At 45.1% G+C, this 21202-nt stretch overlaps 1 protein-coding gene across 1 annotated transcript in view; it reads right to left on the reverse strand.

Moving 5' to 3' along the window:
* Window positions 1-233: 233 nt before the first annotated feature.
* Window positions 234-21202, reverse strand: part of LOC132823130 (acid sphingomyelinase-like phosphodiesterase 3b) — a 33139-nt gene continuing 12170 nt past the window's right edge. The window contains exons 5-8 of the mRNA XM_060836675.1: window positions 15698-15867; window positions 12683-12863; window positions 7807-7940; window positions 234-2151 (exon numbers count right to left, since the gene is read on the reverse strand). Coding sequence (XP_060692658.1) covers window positions 1720-2151; window positions 7807-7940; window positions 12683-12863; window positions 15698-15867 — 917 coding nt within the window. The 3' untranslated portion in view covers window positions 234-1719. The remainder of the gene's footprint in view (window positions 2152-7806; window positions 7941-12682; window positions 12864-15697; window positions 15868-21202) is intronic.

Consider the following 21202-nt stretch of genomic DNA (forward strand, 5'->3'; position numbering starts at 1 on the left):
TAACGTCCTTCCACCTATCGCATTCCCAACGCCCCTCCCCCAAGTCCCTCCTCCCTACCTTTTATCTTAGCCTGCTTGGCACACCCTCCTCATTCCTGAAGTAGGGCTCATGCCCGAAACGTCGATTCTCCTGCTCCTTGGATGCTGCCTGAACTGCTGCGCTTTTCCAGCAACACATTTTTCAGCTCTGATCTCCAGCATCTGCAGTCCTCACTTTCTCTGAGTCTTTTTGTTTGTCATGCTGGTGGAATATTTTTTCTTGATTTCTACATGATTGCCATGATTGAGCTGAAATTTAACCCAAGCCTCAGACAAGGAAGTCACTTGTCACGTTTTTTATTTACAATTCAGAGCAGTCGTCATGGTATATCCTTAAGCCTGTATAACATACATACAATTGACCATAAATTTTAGCATTAACCATCAATGTGTGACCGGTGCTAGCACTGGGACTGGAACTGGAATTGCTTTAATTCCTCAGCACCTTGGAACAAAAAGGGGGTTAACAATATTGAGCAGTTTTTGGAGTATAGACATCACTGTCGGGGTCATTCCTAATTTCCTCTCTCCCCTGCACCCCCCCAACCACCACCATACAGCCTTGGTAGCTCACTAGATACTTCACAGGACATCTGTGAAGCAGCAACATGAGTCTGAGATTGCACACAGACTGAATGTGGATGGAGAATTTCCTTCCCTGAAAGTATTTTGTGAACATGACAGGATATTACAATGCTATTGGTTCATGGTCATCAATACTGATCTTGGCTTACGAAGGATACGTACTATTTATTGAATTCAATTGACAAACTCTGATGTTGGGGTTTCACTTCAGCCTGAAGCAATGGTTATATTGCTGGATGGAAGTGGTTTTAACCTGGTAGTGCTCATAATATAGCGCTGGGTCTGTTGTGGCCAACCCGTATCTTCTGAGAATCTTAACAGATGCGTTCTGCATAAGATTGGAGTTTTTTAATGGCTCTCCATCACTTGATTATTCATTGGATTTGGGTGGAGTGGAGTTCACCACCTTCAGCAAATGAGAATGTTCTTCAAGGAAGATGCCAACTGGAATTGTGGTTTTTTGCAAAAAAAAGGCTTTAATTCTAGTTCAAATCATCAAGGAAATTGAGCCCTAGTCCCGAAATATTTGACAAAGTGACAGCTGCCATTTGGCTTAGCCTGGACTAAAATAGCTGATGTACACTACTGAGTCAACAGCTCCCCCGAGAGAAATATTTGAACATTTGCAGGTACATTTTATATTATCAAGAGCAGTGGCTGAATCTATGTGTAGATCTATAAATGGAAAACAACTTGAGTTCTCGGTGTGAAAATGAAGCTCATTGCTTATATATGGAATCCTGCAGTTACATCTTTTGAGAAGACAGTCTTCAGTTTTCACTCAATGTTTGAGGTGGACAAAACATCCATCGGTTCAAGAGTTGAGGCTGAAACAATCTCTGAATATTAAAGTTGGTGGTGCCTTAATGCACTGCGTATGGGGAACTTGTATGAGAGCACAGAATTTGACCCATTACCCATAGGGTTAGGTGCATTAGTCAGAGGGAAGTGGGTCTGTGTGGGTTGCTCTTTGGAGGGTCGGTGTGGACTTGTTGGGCCGAAGGGCCTGTTTTCACACTGTAGGGAATCTAATCTAAAGAAGACTTTTGACCCAAAAAGTCTATCCTGTGTTAAAGCTCCATGTGACTATTGCCATTAAATTAACAGTAAAATCAAAAGAAGTAATTTGCATGCTAGGAGGTAAGATTCCATTTCAGTGAAGTTGCAAGGAAAGTACATGCTGCACAACAGCACAAAAAGGCATAACAGCAAATGCATTTCATTAATTGTGGATGATCCTTCAGATTTGATACAATCTTTGTACCTTGCATAATCGACCTCTCTAATTGCGCAAATGTGATCAGTCCGGCACCAATCATCACAATGATCCAAGTCGTAACTAACTGAATTGTATTTGTAGTATTTCTGCAAATAATCTTTGTCCTGGCTCAATTTATCCAGCACAGCTTGCATGGATCCAGCTGTTCCATCGTGGACTTGGAAGGCTTTTGTTAAACGGTATTCTTCTTCCCAAAGTGGAGCCTGGGTATTGGCTAAAGTTAAATTCAAATAATAACTCACCATATCCTAAGATGGGAAAAAGCAGAGAAACAAGTTGTATGTGAATTTTGAGTGTGGAAAAATATGTTCCATTTGTAGCACGGATACCCTCCAGCTGCTGTAATGTGTCAGTGCAAAATGTGCTGTGTTCAGTGAAGCTGCATTTCCATTCCCTTTTCTGTGCCTATTTGAGACAGCCACTGTAAGGTTAAAGTTACTTCAATAGTGCTGAAGAAAGAGACGTACTGTTGAAGCTTGCCATTTTGCACTCATTGGGACAATGGTAAGCATACCAAATTTCAAATAAGGCGACATTTTGTAATGTGTGGAAATTTGGGTGTTGACAGATTGGCAGTTCAGATTGATTTATGTAACTGGTGTTTGGGGAGGTGATGGTCTAGTGGTATTGTCATTGGATTAGTAACCCAGACATCCAGTAAGCTTACGGAGTCATGCAGCATGTGGACAGACCCTTCGGTCCATAATCCCAAACTAAGCTAGCCCCACCTGCCTGTGCTTGGCCCGTATCTCCAATCATTTCTTGTTCATGTACTTACCCAAATGTCTTGTAATTGTACCTGCATCCGCCACTTCCTCTGGAAGTTCATTTCACACACAAATGCTCTTTGTAAATAAAATTGTCCCTCATTCGTTTTTTAAATCTTTTTCCTCTCAACCTCGAAAAATATTCCCCCTGGTTTTGAAATTCCAACCCCGAGGGAAAGTACATCTGCCAATCGTTATCTATATCCCCTCATGATTTTATAGTAGTCATGATTTGGAGATGCCGGTGTTGGACTGGGGTGTACAAAGTTAAAAATCACACAACACCAGGTTATAGTCCAACAGGTTTAATTGGAAGCACACTGGCTTTCGGAGCGATGCCTGATGAAGGAGCTAGTGTGCTTCCAATTAAACCTGTTGGACTATAACCTGGTGTTTTGTGATTTTTACCCATGATTTTATAAACCTCTATAAGGTCACCCCTCAACCTCCTGTGCTCCAGTGAAAAAAGTCCCAGCCTCTCCTTATAACTCAAACCCCTCATTCCTGGCAACACCCTGGTAAATCTCTTCTGAATCCTCACCAGTTTAATAATGTAGTAAGAATATCCTGTTCTGGGAACTCTAGCTTGAATCCTGTCATGGCAAATGGTGGAATTTGAATTAAATAAAAAAATCTGGGATGAAAAGTCTGATGATGACCAAGAGACCATTGTTGATTATTAGGAAAAGCTGGGAAGAAAATCTAGTGAAAACGAAGAAAGATGTTGGAGATCACAGTGGGTCAGCAACATCGATGAACAGACAGCAAGCTAACGTTTAGAGTCTAGATGAAGGGTTTATGCCCAAAACGTCGACTCTCCTGCTCCTTGGATGCTGCTTGACCTGCTGCGCTTTTCCAGCAACACATTTTCAGCTCTAGATGACTCTCTATCAAGAGCTGGAGAAAGTAGTGTCTGGTCACAGCCACAGCAACGTGATTGGTCATTGACTGGGTGGTTGGGAATGGGCAATAAAATGCCAGCCAACAACTCCCCCATCCTAGGAGTGAATTTCAAAAAGTATTACTGTGGAAAAATCACCACAGACTCTCAGAATGCCCAAAGCATGGTGCATTCTCCATGCCTGTGTCTCAACCAATCAGCATCCCAAATTTCCCAGGAGGTTTTAATATTTCTCTTGTCCCTGAGCGAACGAAACCTGACCAAGTGCCATACATTTTTCACATGTTTTTTGAATAAGTTGTACTCATTTATAATGAAGTTCATTATATTCTTTGGTCGCTGCTCTGATTTTATGCAATTGTTACCGTGTGAATCAAGCGTTTTTAAATTACCAGGCGATTCCTTCCATCCAAAGACATCCAACAACGTCAGGAAAACATTTGTGAGAATGCTTTGGAAATGTTAAACTCATTTTTATCTGGAAGTTGGTTTATTGATCTCTATCTTCTTCCTCTGCCTTTTCTTGTGGTATCCGTGATATGGAGGTGCCGGTGTTGGACTGGGGTGGGCAGAGTCAGAAGTCACACAACACCGGGTTATGGTCCAACAGGTTTATTTAAAATCACTTCAGCTGATGGAGGGGCAGTGCTCCGAAAGCTTGTGATTTCAAATAAACCTATTGGACTATAACCTGGTGTCATGTGACTTGTGACCCTTTCTCATGGAAGGAATAGCAATGTCTGTCATTGTCTGAAACACATCCGAACACAATGCTCCTGATCTTTCATTCGTAATAATGGTGAAACTAACAATGTTCAACGCTATTATGGAATAAATGGGACTAATTTCCGATTTCTAAAGGAAACAGTAACGGAATATGTGAAGAAAGAATATAAGTCTAGAGGCAGTGGAAGATGGGGGAGAAGAATTAACATCAATAGTTGCTGTCCAATAAAAAGAGAGGCAGACGTTGTGATATCGAATTGTTGACTTGTTGAATCTGCTAATCGCATTTGCAGCTCAACTAGACATATCCTTTTGTTTGTAGTTGCAATCACCTTTTGTTGTCTGGACTGCACGGTTACGTTTGTGATCAGTCCACAGCTTAAAGAGGAAGAATGGGAGACCACCTGACAGGTAGTGCATGGGTCCCCCACGATTATCCTCCCAGTCTGTATTCGGTTCGCAGTACTGATAGTTCACCTGGGCAGTGCAGTCAGAGCCAACTCTGTGGCTGGTTGAGTTGTGAGCACCTGGCACCTTTCTCAGTGGCCTGTTTTTGATGCCGTCGGTCTGGGTCTCCTTGTGATGGCTTCTGTCAGTCTGTGACTCAATGCAGCATTTTCACCAGCATGTGAGGGATCTACCCGCAATTCCAGTGGGGGATAAGGTGGGAGTCGAGTCCTGGAATCCAGGGCCATGAAATCAACTGCCTTAAATTCTCTTAGTTTTTTTCTTCATTATATTCTGGAACGACTGTCATTCTGAACTTTATTTCTTTATTTTTAAAATTTTTTTGCCCTAAGAATTTGTAATTAATCTGTGCCTAGGCACCTTGTACCTAAGATTGTAAACTTTTCACTGTAGCTAAAAAATGTGTTGCTGGAAAAGCGCAGCAGGTCAGGCAGCATCCAAGGAGCAGGAGAATCGACGTTTCGGGTAAGGGCTTATACCCGAAACATCGATTCTCCTGCTCCTTGGATGCTGCCTGACCTGCTGCGCTTTTCCAGCAACACATTTTCAGCTCTGATCTCCAGCATCTGCAGTCCTCACTTTCTCCTAACTTTTCACTGTACTCAGGTGGGTACATGTGACAGTAAAGCTAATTCAATTCAAGGTACAAGGAAGACTGGAACAGACATAGTGATAGACGGTTCAATCAGGGAACATATACATATTTCTGTGACTGGGGCGTCGATCAAGGACGTCACTCAGCAGTTGAGAGGAGGGAGGGTGGGTGGATATCCAGCAGCAACGTCCATGTACACTGACAACATACGTAGAATAATGGATGCAATCCTGCAGGCAGAATTTCAGGAGGTAGGTAGAAGATCAGGAACTGAGAAGGAGTTATCTTTGGTCTACTCCTTATGACGTGTAAGCAAGCAGGGAAATAATGAGATAAGACATGTAAATGTGCGGCTGATGATGGAGAGTTTTTGATTTTTGGCACGCTGGGATTGGTGCTGGATTGGTGGGACCGTGCAGATGATTGCCCTGGTCAGAGTCAGGGCTGTGTTCCTTTTGGGGTGCTGTGCTATTATTCCTGGAAAGGATTTTGAGTAATTTAGCAGGGATGTGGGAACCCACAGGTATCGGAGATATTGTGGTGGTTCAGTGGTTAGAAGCAATGCCTCCCAGCACTAGGGACCCCAGGTACGATTCTAGTCCTCAGGTGACTGTGTGGAGATTGCACGTTCTCCCCGTGTCTGCATGGGTTTGCTCCAGTCTCCTTCCAAAGTCCAAGGCTGTGTGGGTGGTTGGATTGGCTGTGGGGAATTGCTCGTAGCGTCCAAGGATGTGCAGGCTAGGTGGGTGGGCTAGCCATGGGAAATGCAGAGGTTACAGGGATAGGGTAGCAGGTAGGTCTATGATTAGATTAGATTAGATTCCCTACAGTGTGGAAACAGGCCCTCCGGCCCAACCAGTTCACACCGTCCCGCCGAAGAGTAACCCACCCAGATCCATTTCCCTGTGACTAATGCACCTAATACAATGGGCAATTTAGCATGGCCAATTCACCTGACCTGCACGTCTTTGGACTGTGGGAGGAAACCGGAGCACCCGGAGGAAACCCGCACAGACACGGGGAGAATGTGCAAACTCCGCACAGACAGTCACCTGAGGCTGAAATCGAACCTGGGATCCTGGTGCTGCGAGGCAGCAGTGCTAACCACTGAGCCATCTCAATATCTCCAATGGTGCCCTTCAGAGGGGAGGTGTAATCTTGATGGGCTGAATGGCCTGCTTCCACGCTGCAGGGATTCTATGATTCTAGATGAATAGCAAATACTGGGAGAGGTAATTAGCCTTAGAGGTCTAAATTAGCATCGTTGTGTACATATGTGAATGCCTAGATTGTGGTAAATAAGACTGGTTAGTTGCAGGTACAGATTGTCAAGTGGAAATATGATGTGGACAGGACTGGGTGTTAAATATTCCAGGATACAAGGTGTTCAACAAAGATAGAAAAGGACAAAAGGGGGGAGGGCTGGTGGTGTTAATTAAGGAATATTGCAGTAATGGAGAAATTGGTTGTCCCAGAAAGCTCAGGGATGGAATTATTTGGCTGGGAGTAAGGAGCAGGATGCTTGGCGTATTCTGCAGGTCGAAGGGCTTTTGCCCGAAACGTCAATTTCGCTGCACTTTGGATGCTGCCTGAACTGCTGTGCTCTTCCAGCACCACTGACCCAGAATCTGGTTTCCAGCATCTGCAGTCATTGTTTTTACCTCGTATTCTGTAGGTCAGCAACCAGTGGGAAGGATCAGAGGAACAAGTTTGAAAAATTGCAGCAGTTAGAGAATAGTTATGGAGGACTTTAATGATCTGAATTTGACTGGGATAGTGGTAAAGGGCGGAGAGAGGCAAGGATATCCTACTTGCCTCCATGTTTTCAGAGACAATTAGGGATGGGCATCAAATGTTGGTGTAGTCAGGAACACCCATTAAAGAGTGAAAATTCAGCCAAATTTTTCCTGTTCTTGGCTCAGGGCAGGAGATCAGTGCACAAAGAAAGCCAAGGGCTTACAGGTTACAAGTGCTACCCAATAGTACCAGTGATTGTTCTCAAATTTTCTTTTAGTAGACAGCTGCGTGAAAACATCAACGTTATGCTGAATTCATAGGGAGCTGCCTTTTAATCTGAACCTACCCAGTCAGGTTAAATTTCTTACAGGACAATGATTGTGCCGTAATACCAATCTAACAGAAAGCACCAGGTCAGGGACAAAGAGCAAGATACCATCTTAGAAGAAATAAAAAGATGCAACTTGGGAACTAGCGATTTTGGGGAAGGAATTATCGCAGGGTTCAGCTGATGCACTCATAAAACAGTAGAAGTAGCCACTGTGAATTCTTCGGAACTATTAAAGTTATGGCAGGAGATGAGAGGAACTCTCCCTCGTCCATACATTCCAGGCAGAGGTGAGGAGATCAATTTCCAGATAGCATTGTTTCAACAAACATCAAGATTACATATGCTAAGTCAGCCAGTGTGGTATGTATGGATTCTTACCAAGATCTGCAGAGTGTCTATATCATATTGAAAGAGACGAATCCCGGGATTTTGTGATCCCTTCTGTAAGCCGGCTAATGTGGTTTTCCAAGGGGTTACTGCCGGAGCAATAAACATGGCACTGACGGGAGAACCTGCAGTGAAATACTTCTGTCATTTTTTAGTTCGAATGCCAATCATCAACTTCACTCAAAAGCAATTTAGTATGGAGATCGACGGGAGAAAAATAAAGAGGCAATAGAGTCAGAGAGCTGTACAGCATCAAACGGACCCTTCGGTCCAACCGTCTATGCCAACCAGATATCCCAACCTGATCTAGTCCCATTTACCAGCATTTGGCCCATATCCCTTTAAGCCCTTCCTATTCGTATACTCATCCAGATGCCTTTTAAATGTTGTAATTTTACCAGCCTCCACTACTTCCTCTGGCAGCTCATTCCACACACGTACCACCCTTTGCGTGAAAGAGTTGCCCCTTAAGTCTGTTTTAAATTTTTCCCCTCTCACCTTAAATCTGTGCCCTCTAATTCTGAACTCCCCTACCCTGGGGAAAAGACCTTGTCTATTCACCCTATCCGTGCCCCTCATGATTTTATAAACCTCTATATGGGATGCTCTTAGATGGGTCAGTGTGGACTTGTTGGGCCAAATGGTCTGTTTCCACATTGTAGGGATTCAAGGAACAAAGATGGAGCTTGTTATGGGTCGGACCAGACCAGATCCCATCAATATATATTAAGAAGGTAGCCTGAACTCTAACGTTTTCTTATTTTAAAGGCAAAGGTAATGTGTTCCAGAAGCAATTTGATTGGTCAATCTAATCACCTTTATGCAAAATACTGTAGTTAAAATACAACAAAAGAAAGAAGAACTTAGAATAACAACCCTTTGGAAAACGTAACAGAATAGATACAGTAACTATTACTAACTTTCAATATAGCAACATCCCATAAACACACCCCTTGGCAAAAAAGCAAATCACGAAAAATAGATTGGTCTCCCAGGTAACGCACCAAGCAAAGAGAAATCTCAACTTCGAGCTGTAACTGAGAGAGGGAAAAGTTAACTTATACCTTTTCAAGCCTCCAGCATCTTCTGCCCTATTGAGTCACCAACAACTACTTAATGCTAAACCTAAAAACTAGAAATCCTGGTCTGTGGGAACTGGTGACACCCAGCCAGGCTGCTTCTATTGTTCTAACTCTTAAAATATACCAAAGGTTTCACCAGCTGTTTACTGGTTTATCAAGTAGACAGTTCATCACCTCTGTCTTAAAACTTCTTTCTTCTTTAAAAAAAGGACAGAAATATACCTGTTGAAGCTACAGTATTGTCACAAGCCTGTTGTTTAAATCAGGAATGGTGCACTAAGGTGTGAAAGTGAGGCTAATATAAATGACCTACAATTAGAATTTATGTCCTCTACTACGCACTTCAGAGGTCAAACCCCTGATTAAAATTCAGAATAATGATCAAATAGATTTTGTCTTTGACCCTGTTGGAGACTTTCTTCCCATACTTACTCCTCCTGAACCAAAGTTGATATGTGGATCATTACGCCAAGGATATTGGCACTCGATGAACAACCTGAGCTTCACAGATGGTATAAACTGCAGATATCTCTCACTGCTGTTAGTCATAGAATCCCTGCAGTGTGGAAGCAGGGCCTTCGGCCCATCGAGTCCTCACGGACCCTCCAAAGTTCCAATCACATCCCTGTAACCCTGTGTACCCCATGGCTAGGAGAAAGTCAGGACTGCAGATACTGGCGATCAGAGTTGCAAAGCACAGTAGGTCAGGCAGCATCCGAGGAGCGGGAGAGTTAATATTTTGGAAATAAGCCCTTCATTATGGCTAACCCACCTAGCCTGCACATCCTGGACACTATGGACAATTGAATCCACCCTAACCTGCACATTTTTTGGACTGTGGGAGGAAACCCACAATTTGCCTAACATTGCCTTAGGCCCTTGGCAGATGCCAACTCCTCGGCCATACACTCACCCCTGGAACATCTGGATACCTACATCAGGCTCCTATTCATTGACTTTATCTCTGCCTTAAACATCACAATTCCAAAAAGTCCATCTCCAAACTCTAAGACCTAGGACTCTGCCCCTCCCCTCTGCAACTGGGTCCTCGTCTTCCTGAAGCATTATCAGTGAGGATAGGCATCAACACCTCCTCCACAATAATCCCCAACACTGGTGCCCCGCAAGGCTGTATACTCAGCCCTATATTATCCTCCTTATACACTCACCACTGTGTGGCCAAATTCAGCTCCAACTCTTAGTTATAAACTTGCTGATGATGCCACGTGAGGGGTCAGATTAAAAAAAAATAGCAAGACAGAATACAGGAAAGCGATAGGCAGCTTAATGGCATGGTGTAAACTTAACAATCTCTCCCTCAATGTGAGAAAAATGAAGGAGCTGGTCATTGACTTCAGGAAGCAGAGTGGAGGACACACCCCTGTCTGTATCAATGAGGCTGAGGTGGAGGTGGTTGAGAGCGTCATGTTCCTGGGAGTAAATATCACCAACAATCCATCCTGGTCCGTCCACGTGAATGCTCCAGTCAAGAAAGCACCCCAACATCTCTACTTACTGAGGAAATTCGGCATGCCCACAATGACTCTTGCCAATTTTTATAGAAGCACAACAGAAAGCATCCCATCGGGATGCTTCACGGTTTGGTATGGCACTGTTCTGCCCAAGACTGCAAGAAATTACAGAGAGCTGTGAACGCAGCCCAGTTCATTATCCAAACCAACCTCCCATTCACTGACTCCATCCACACTTCTCGCTGCCTTGGGAAAGTAGCCAACATAATCGAAGACCCCTCCCATGCCGATTTAAAATCTCTCCCAATGGGCAGAAGATAAAAAATAAACTTGATAACACATGCCAACAGATTTAATTCAGCCTTTCCCCTAACGGGCCTCTCATATATTAGACTAGGAGAAAGTGAGGACTGCAGATGCTGGAGATCAGAGTCAAAAAGTGTGGCTCTGGAAACACACAGCAGGTCAGGCAGCATCTGAGAAGAATAAGCTCAAAACATCAACTCTCCTGCTCCACGGATGCTGCCTGACCAGCTGTGCGTTTCCAGCACCATACGTTTTGACTCTCATATATCAGAGTTGATCTTTCTCTGCCCGTTCTCTGTAGCTGTAACACTATATTCTATTGTTACCCTGATGTATTTGTGTAAGGTATGATTTGTCTGGCTAGCATGCAAAACAATACTTCTCACTGTACCTTGGTACATTTGACAACAATATATCAAATCAAATACTAAACATTGCACGATTTCACAACTCTTAAGTTGTCATTCACTCATCAATCTTAGCTGAGAGAGGGCAATATTAAATGCGAGTGTGATGATGGTATAACTCTGCATCCTCTGAGCATATTTGAGAGCGCTTGCTGCTGACACTGGGCAATAATAATGGATGTCAATGTTTTGGTCCAGTTGATCTAAAATCTACTGGCTGTTGTCAGGAGCAACTATTTAATGTATGTTTTTATTAACTACAAAATGGCTTCTTAATGCAAGTAACATAAAATAACATAATAAAATGGCTTCTAGAAGCAAATTAACAATGTTGTTTATAATGGCATCTAACTGCTGAAAACTACATTCCTGAACTAATGGAAAGAGATTAGCAAACAATGCCCCGTTAATAGTATGAATTAACAAAGTAAGATATGACGTTATTAAAGTATCCTAAATTGACCTTGGAAACCAGGTGTCCCGGACATAATGAAGCGCAAAACTAGTCAGTTCCCAGGAAATATCATTGGTTTAGTTTTATGTCTATTTGTCATTTTATTACATTTTATTGGATTAATTTTGCAATTAAGGCAGTTCTGTTTGTTAAGAGACCTATAAAAGTTGCCTGTGTTTAAGCTAAAGCAGCTGTTCCAGAGTACACAGAGGTGCTTAACCCCTGTGTTGCTGGATAACCCATACCTGTCCTTGTAATAACTTGTTAAATCTTGCTGAAATCAGACCAAGTGTTTATTTGACTGATTGCAGAACCGAGAGGCCTCTCCCAGGGTCTAGATCTTCACAGTGACCCTTCCTCAGAGCAGTTCTGAGCAAGGGTCACTGGATCCAAAACATTAACTCTGACTTCTCTCCACAGTTGCTGCCAGACCTGTTGAGCTTTTCCAGCAACTTCTGTCTTTACTTCTGATTTACAGCATCCGCAGTTCTTTTGGTTTTAATAAAGATGGATGTGTTCTGCTTCTGTGTATTCACATTGTGTTCTCCTTAATAGCACAAAACCATGACAAAGCAGTACCGTGATGTGTACTGGGAAGCCTTGGACTATACAAGAAATCTAGCAGCCCCTATGCCAGGTCTTTGAGCCAGTACGACACTTATAACAGGGAAGTGTTGCATCCTTTATGTGATTTGTGGTTGATGCTTCAAGATTGCAGCTCAAGAACAGCAAGTTCCTTGTCATTGTTAGGCTGATGAATGGACTCTCTAACTTCAAACGCTGTTGACCTTACTTTGTGCCCCTCCTGTGCAGTGTAAACTTGTGCACCTCGCTCTGTCTAAGACCCTATGATCTATCTGAACTTGTTTGCTATGATCTGCCTGTACTGCTCACAAAACAAAAGTTTTCACTGTACTTGGGTACATTCGAAAATAAATGAATTAAATCAAATCAAATCAATGAGGTGAATTGTTGATCCTGAAAGTTAAGTGGGAGAATCACACAGACAGGACCATTTTACCTGAGCTCACTTGACACTCCCTGCATAAGATTATACACTTGCCATGTCTCTTTAACTTGATCCATACAATGATAGAATTCTGTAGTAATCAGAACTTAATAGGAAGAGCATTGTCCATACTGTACCGTCATTGGAGTAGAAAATTTTAAAGCTGTCACGGTGCTGATGTCCAAAAAACTGTCCTGCTATCACTTGGCTGTGTTTTTGGATGATTTCGATATACCTTTTGTTGAATTTTTCCTGGAACCAGTGTGTTCCCCTTTTCTTCTCAAAGACTCCAGGAGGTACATGCCCGATGATGTAAACCTGACAATAGGGTTTCAAATATTAATTCTCATCCATTCTCAATGGCTCAGAGCATTCCTATCGGTCTCACCTAACTCGCTCCAGTGGCAACCCATGTGCAGCAGCCTAGTGTTGCTAACTGTTGATTAGTGATTTAATAACAGGACATTCCTGACCTATAACCTTTTGCAAACATTTTCACTGGATAGTGATCATGGGTTTGTTATGGACCGGACTGAACCCCCTCAAGATATATTCAGAAGACAGCCCAGACCCTAGTCCTTTCTTATTTTAGAGATAAGTGCCAGGTGTTGCATTTTGATTGGTCAAACGCCCAGATTTGAAGCAAAACACACTTTATTCATACCCTATGGTTAAAATACAACAAAATAAAGAAGAAATTGGAATAACTTAACTCTATTGAAAAACTTAACAGAATAATAAATTATTTAACGACTGAACAGTAACTGTTCAAATATGGTAACATCCCATAAACACACCCTTGGCAAAGGTAAATTCTGTAACATAGGTTGTCTCACAGGCAATTCTCCAGTCCAGGAGGAAGAACATCAAGAGAAAACTCAGAAAGAGAGTGTAGCAGGGAGGGATGTACTGCAGCTCCCAAACCCAGCTTCAAGACCCCAGCAACTGCTACTGAAAAGACTAAAACTAAAACTCCTGTTTCTCTGGGAGCTTACCCCCACCCATCCAGGCTGCTTCTATTGTTCCAACTTTAAAAATAACCCCAAGCCCTCAAGAACTGTGTGTAGACTGATCAGCACCTCTCTCACAACCTTTCCTCATAAAAAAAAGACAAAATATGCCTCTTAAAGTCATGGTATTGTCCCAGTTGGAATGTTGTATTAATCTGTCGACTGTATGGAACTTACACTGTTGTGACATCTACTGTACATTGAGCTGCAGGACAGTAGACTGCATCCTGGCAACCTGACTGTACAGGACGCCGTTTTAACAAAGTCTGCCTTCCAATTTCTGGGTCATTCTGCAGAATCTGTGGATGCTAGAAAATGGCAAATGTGAACTCTGGGGAATGTCTGTTCACATTACTACGTGTGGGTGTGTGGTGCATTTAACTGGCTGCTGCGTTTGCTCCATTACCACACAGATGACACATCAAGAAACATTCCACTATCTATAAAGCAGTGTGGGGCTTGATAATGTTATGCTAAGCACCGTTTAAATGTGTGTTTCTTTTTATTTTAAACAGTGCTGGCTTCTATGAATTATTGTGTGGAGAGGGTTGTGAAGAAGGTGTTTGGTACGCTTGCCTTTATTTGTCAGAGCATTGAATACCGGAGTTGGGAGGTCATGTTGCAGCTGCACAATATGTTGGTTTGGCCATTTTTAGAATATTGCGTTCAATTCTGGTCATAGAGTCCTCCTTGCTATCGGAAGGATATTGTGAAACTTGAAAGTGTTCAGAAAAGATTTACAAGGATGTTGCTGGGGTTGGAGGGTTTGAGCTACAGGGAGAGGCTGAACAGGCTGGGGCTGTTTTCCCTGGAGCGTCGGAGGCTGAGGGGTGACCTTATAGAGGTTTACAAAATTATGAGGGGCATGGATAGGGTGAGCAGACAAGTTCTTTTCTCTGGGTGGGGGAGTCCAGAACTAGAGGTCATAGATTTAAGGTGAGAGGGGAAAGATATAAAAGGGCCAACTTTTTCACACAGAGGGTGGTGCATGTATGGAATGAGCTGCCAGAGGAAGTAGTGGAGGCTGGTACAATTACAACATTTAAAAGGCATTTGGATGGGTATATGAATAGGAAGGGTTTGGAAGGATATGGGCCGGGTGCTGGCAGGTGGGACATTTATCGAGTCATAGAGTCATAGAGATGTACAGCACAGAAACAGACCCTTCGGTCCAACTCGTCCATGCCGACCAGATATCCTAAACCAGCGTTTAGATCAGAGTGGTGCTGGAAAAGCACAACAGGTCAGACAGTATCCAGGGAGCAGGAAAATCGATGTTTCAGGCAAAGGCCCTTCATCAGGAATAGATGCAGGGAGCCTCCAGGGTGGAGAGAAAAATGGAGGTGGGGGTTGGGGGAGGAGGGGGGGGGCAGTTGGTGGTTGGGGCTGGGGAGAAGGCAGCAAAGAGTACAATAGGTGGATGGAGGTGGGGATGGAGGTGATAGGTCAGAGAGCAGGGTGGAGTGGATAGGTGGTAAGGGAGATTGGCAGGTAGGACAGGTCATGAGGGCGGTGCTGAGCTGAAAGGTTGGAACTGGGGTAAGGTGGGGGGAGGGGAAATGAGGAAACTGGTGAAGTCCACATTGATGCCCTGGGGTTGAAGTGTTCCAAGGCAGAAGATGAGGCGTTCTTCCTCCAGGCGTCGGGTGGTGAGGGAATGGCGCTGGAGGAGGCCCAGGACCTGCATGTCCTTGGCCGAGTAGGAGGGGGAGTTGAACTGTTGATATCCCAACCCAATCTAGTCCCACTTGCCAGCACCCGGCCCATATCCCTCCAAACCCTTCCTATTCATATACCCATCCAGATGCCTTTTCAATGTTGTAAGAGTACCAGCCTCCACCACTTCCTCTGGCAGCTCATCTCATACACAGACCACCCACTGCATGAAAAAGTTGCTCCTTAGGTCTCTTTTATATCTTTCCCCTCTCACCCTAAACCTATGCTCTCTAGTTCTGGGATTAAAAGGCGTCTGGATGGGTACGTGAATAGGAAGGGTTGAGAGGGATATGGGCCAAGTGCTGACAAATGGGACTAGATTAGTTTGGGATATCTAGTCAGCAGGGATGAGTTAGATCGAAGGAGTCTGTTTCCGTGCTGTCCATCTCTATGACTCTAAATCAAACATCAAACATAATCTCTTACTTTCTCTCCTGCTGTAGAGGCTCTTGAAAGGGTTTCGTCAAACCACTGGAGCTGGCCAGCAGGGTCACTGAGCTCCACCGTCAGTGCATTCTTGTTGTAGTAGAAGTTTGTGTTCAGGACGATCATTCGCTGTCCTTCCTGATGGAGCAGCTTCTCTGTGTAGAAAGCACCTGCAAGTGAAGGCTGCAGGAGGTGAGTGCGATCAGCGTGCATGTACGGTGGGAAAAGACCACGCAAGGTTTGGCATGAGGGCAGCCAAGGCTTCAGATGGAGAGGTGATAAACACTGGAAGACAGTGCGCAGTAAATTGCCACTATTTCTTTCTTTTATTTGTTATTGGGATTTGAGCGTTGCTGGCATTTGCCCATCCCTAAATTTCCTTCAGCTGGTTTCGTTCACTGCATAGCCTCCTTCCCAATGGAATTTCAACAAATGAGAGGAGACCTTATTAAAACCTAAGATATCGGAATGGCTGTTTCTCATCAGGTTCTTCTCTCTGGAAGTTGTACTTTGAACTCTGCCATCTCACCTGGACAATGGTGTTATCTATTCATTGACCTATAACGTTAAAAATCACACAACACCAGGTTTATAGAACATAGAACATAGAACAGTACAGCACAGAACAGGCCCTTCAGCCCACGATGTTGTGCCGACCACTGATCCTCATGAATGCACCCTCAAATTTCTGTGACCATATGCATGTCCAGGAGTCTCTTAAATGTCCCCAATGACCCTGCCTCCACAACTGCTGCTGGCAACGCATTCCATGTTCTCACAACTCTCTGTGTAAAGAACCCGCCTCTGACATCCCCTCGATACGTTCCTCCAACCAGCTTAAAACTATGATCCCTCGTGTTAGCCATTTCTGCAGTGGGAAATTGTCTCTAGCTATCGACTCTATCTATGCCTCTCATTATCTTGTATACCTCAATTAGGTCCCCTCTCCTCCTCCTTTTCTCCAATGAAAACAGTCCGAGCTCAGTCAACCTCTCTTCATAAGATAAGCCCTCCAGTCCAGGCAACATCCTGGTAAACCTCCTCTGAACCCTCTCCAAAGGGCGACCAGAACTGGACGCAGTATTCCAAGTGCGGTCTAACCAAAGTTTTATAGAGCTGCAACAAGATCTCACGGCTCTTAAACTCAATCCCCCTGTTAATGAAAGCCAAAACACCATGTGCTTTCTTAACAACCCTGTCCACTTGGGTGGCCATTTTAAGGGATCTATGTACCTGCACCCCAAGATCCCTCTGTTCCTCCACACTGCCAAGAATCCTATCCTTAATCCTGTACTCAACTTTCAAATTCGACCTTCCAAAATGCATCACCTCGCATTTATCCAGGTTGGACTCCATCTGCCACCTCTCAGCCCATCTCTGCATCCTGTCAATGTCCCGCTGCAGCCTACAACAGCCCTCTATACTGTCAATGACACCTCCAACCTTTGTGTCGTCTGCAAACTTGCTGACCCATCCTTCAATCCCCTCATCCAAGTCATTAATAAAAATTACAAACAGTGGGCGGCACGGTGGCACAGTGGTTAGCACTGCTGCCTCACAGCGCCTGTAGACCCGGGTTCAATTCCCGACTCAGGCGACTGACTGTGTGGAGTTTGCACGTTCTCCCCGTGCCTGCGTGGGTTTCCTCCGGGTGCTCCGGTTTCCTCCCACAGTCACAAAGATGTGCGGGTCAGGTGAATTGGCCATGCTAAATTGCCCGTAGTGTTAGGTAAGGGGTAAATGTAGGGGTATGGGTGGGTTGCGCTTCGGCGGGTCGGTGTGGACTTGTTGGGCCGAAGGGCCTGTTTCCACACTGTAAGTCTAATCTAAGTAGAGGCCCAAGGACAGAGCCCTGTGGAACACCACTCACCACAGACTTCCAGGTAGAATATTTTCCTTCTACTACCACTCGCTGTCTTCTGTTGGCCAGCCAATTCTGTATCCAGACAGCTAAGTTCCCCTGTATCCCATTCCTCCTGACCTTCTGAATGAGCCTACCATGGAGAACCTTATCAAATGCCTTGCTGAAGTCCATATACACCACATCCACAGCTCGACCCTCATCAACTTTTCTAGTCACATTCTCAAAGAACTTGATAAGGTTTGTGAGGCATGACCTGCCCCTCACAAAGCCATGTTGACTGCATTTAATCAAGCCATGCTCTTCCAGATGGTCGTAAATCCTATCCCTCAGAATTCTTTCTAACACCTTGCAGACAACAGATGGGAGACTGACTGGTCTGTAATTGCCGGGGATTTCCCTATTTCCTTTCTTGAAGAGAGGAATTACATTTGCCTCTCTCCAGTCCTCAGGTACAACTCCAGTGGAGAGCGAGGATGCAAAGATCTTCGCAAGTGGCGAAGCAATTGCATTTCTCGTTTCCCAAAGCAGCCGAGGACAAATCTGGTCTGGGCCTGGTGACGTGTCAATCTTAATGTTTGAGAAAATTTTCAGCACATCAGCTTCCTCTATCTCTATCCATTCCAGCATGCACACCTGCTCTTCAAAGGTTTCATTCACTACAAAGTTCTTTCTTTCGTTAAGACAGAAGCAAAAAACTCATTTAGGGCTTCCCCTACCTCCTCAGACTCCACACACAAGTTCCCTATGCTATCCCTGATCGACCCTACTCTTTCTTTAACCATTCTCTTATTCCTCACATAAGTGTAAAATGCCTTTGTGTTCTCCCTAATCCATTCTGCCAAGCCTTTCTCATGCCCCCTCCTGGCTCTCCTCAGACCACTTTTGAGCTCCTTCCTCGCCTGCCTGTAATCCTCTAGAGCTGAGCTTGACCCTCCCTCCCTCCACCTTATGTAAGCTACCTTTTTCCTTTTGACGAGAAGCTCCACCGCTCTCATCATCCAAGGTTCCTTTATCTTACCACTTCTTGCCTATCTCAGAGGGACATATTTATTCATCAATTGCAACAACTGTTCTTTAAACAGTCTCCACATGTCTATAGTGCCTTTACCATGGAACAATTGCTCCCAATCCATGCTTCCTAACTCATGTCTAATCGCATCATAGTTTCCTCTTCCCCAATTAAATATCCTCCCATTTTGCCTAATCCTCTCCTTCTCCATAGCTATGTAGAATGTGAGGCAGTTGTGGTCACTATCACCAAAATGCTCTCCCACCACAAGATCTGAGCCTGCCCCGGCTCGTTTCTGAGCACCAAGTCTAGAATGGCCTCTCCCCTCGTTGGCCTGTCAATGTACTGAGTTAGGAAACCCTCCTGAACACACCTTACAAAAACAGCTCCATTCAAATCTTCTGCTCGAAGGAGGTTCCAATCAATATTGGGAAAGTTAAAGTCACCCATTACAACAACCCTGCTACGTCCACACTTTTCCAAAATCTGCCGACCTATGCTTTCTTCCATCTCCCTGCTGCTATTGGGGGGCCTGTAGTAAACCCCTAACGAGGTGACTGCTCCCTTGCTGTTCCTAATTTCCACCCTTACTGACTCGGTAGGCAGGTCTTCCTCGACAATGGAAGCTTCTGTAGCTGTGATACCCTCTCTGATTAGTAGTACTACACCCCCTCCTCTTTTTCCCCCCTCCCTATTATTTTTAAATGCTCTAAACCCTGGAACATCCAGCAACCATTCATGCCCCTGAGAAACCCATGTCTCTGTTATGGCCACAACATCACGGCACCAGCTTTTGGAGTGCTGCTCCTTCATCGGGTGGTTGTAACCAGTGGACAGAGAAATAGAGATGTACAGCACGGAAACAGACCCTTCAGTCCAACCCACCCATGCCGACCAAATATCCTAACCTAATCAAGTCCCATTTGCCAGCACTTGGCCCATACCCCTCTAAACCCTTCCTATTAAAAACCCATCCAGATGCATTTTAAATGTTGTAATTGTACCAGCCTCCATCACCTCCTCTGGCAGCTCATTCCATACACACACCACCCTATGCCCTCTGGTTCTGGATTCCCCCACCCCAGGAAAAAGACCGTACCTATTTACCCTGTCCATGCCCTGCAGGGGCTGCACGGGGGTGGGGTCAGTGGTTAGCACTGCTGCCTCACAGCACCAGGGACCCAGCCTCGGGTGACTGTCTGTGTGGAGTTTGCACATTCTCCCCGTGTCTGCGTAGGTTTCCTCCGGGTGCTCCGTTTTCCTCCCACAGTCCAAAGATGTGCAGGTTAGGGTGGATTGCCCATGCTAAATTGCCCATAGTGTTAGGTGCATTAATTGGAGGGAAATGGGTCTGAGCGAATTACACTTCAGAAGGTCAGTGTGGACTTGTTGGGCTGAAGGGCCTGTTTCCACACTGTAAGGAATCTAAGCATGATTTTATAAACCTCTATAAGCTGAAAAATGTGTTGCTGGAAAAGCGCAGCAGGTCAGGCAACATCAAAGGAACAGGAGAATCGACGTTTCGGGCATAAGCCCTTCTTCAGGAATGAGGAGGGTGTGCCAAGCAGGCTAAGAAAAAAGGTAGGGAGGAGGGACTTGGGGGAGGGGCGATGGGAAGGAGGTTAAGGTGAGGGTGATAGGCTGGAGTGGGGGTGGGCGCGGAGAGGTCGGGAAGAAGATTGCAGGTCAAGAAGGTGGTGCTGAGTCTGAGGGTTGGGACTGAGATAAGGTGGGGGGAGGGGAAATGAGGAAGGTGGAGAAATCTGCATTCATCCCTTGTGGTTGGAGGGTTCCCAGGCGGAAGATGAGGCGCTCCTCCTCCAGGTGTCATGTTGCCATGGTCTGGCGATGGAGGAGGCCAAGGACCTGCATGTCCTTGACGGAGTGGGAGGTGGAGTTGAAGTGTTCAGCCACGGGGTGGTTGGGTTGGTTGGACCGGGTGTCCCAGAGGTGTTCCTGAAACGTTCCGCAAGTAGGTGACCTGTCTCCCCAGTGTAGAGGAGGCCACATCGGGTGCAGCGGATGCAGTAAATGATGTGTGTGGAGGTGCAGGTGAATTTGTGACGGATATAGAAGGATTCCTTGGGGCCTTGGAGGGAAATGAGGGGGGAGGTGTGGGCGCAAGTCTTGCATTTGTTGCGGTTGCAGGGGAAGGTGCCGGGAGTGGAGGTTGGGTTGGTGGGGGGTGTGGACCTGACGAGGGAGTCGTGGAGGGAGTGGTCTTTATGGAATGCTGATAGGGGAGGGGAGAGAAATATATCCCTGGTGGTGGGGTCTGTTTGGAGGTGGCGGAAATGACGAAGGATGATACGATGTATCTGGAGATTGGTGGAGTGGTAGGTGAGGACCAGTGGGGTTCTGTCCTGGTTGCAATTGGAGGGGAGGGGCTCAAGGGCGGAGGAACGGGAAGTGAAGGAGATGTGGTGGAGAGCATCGTCAACCACGTCTGAGGGGAAATTGCTGTCTTTGAAGAAGGAGGCCATCTGGGTTGTTCAGTATTGGAACTGGTCCTCCTGGGAGTGAAGGAATTGGGAATATGGGATGGCGTTTTTACAGGGGGCAGGGTGGGAGGAGGTATAATCTAAGTAGCTGTGGGAGTCAGTCGGTTTATAATAAACGTCCGTGTTGAGTC

This window comes from Hemiscyllium ocellatum, chromosome 16 (assembly GCF_020745735.1).
Source record: "Hemiscyllium ocellatum isolate sHemOce1 chromosome 16, sHemOce1.pat.X.cur, whole genome shotgun sequence".
In the NCBI taxonomy this organism is placed as follows: Eukaryota; Metazoa; Chordata; class Chondrichthyes; order Orectolobiformes; family Hemiscylliidae; genus Hemiscyllium; species Hemiscyllium ocellatum.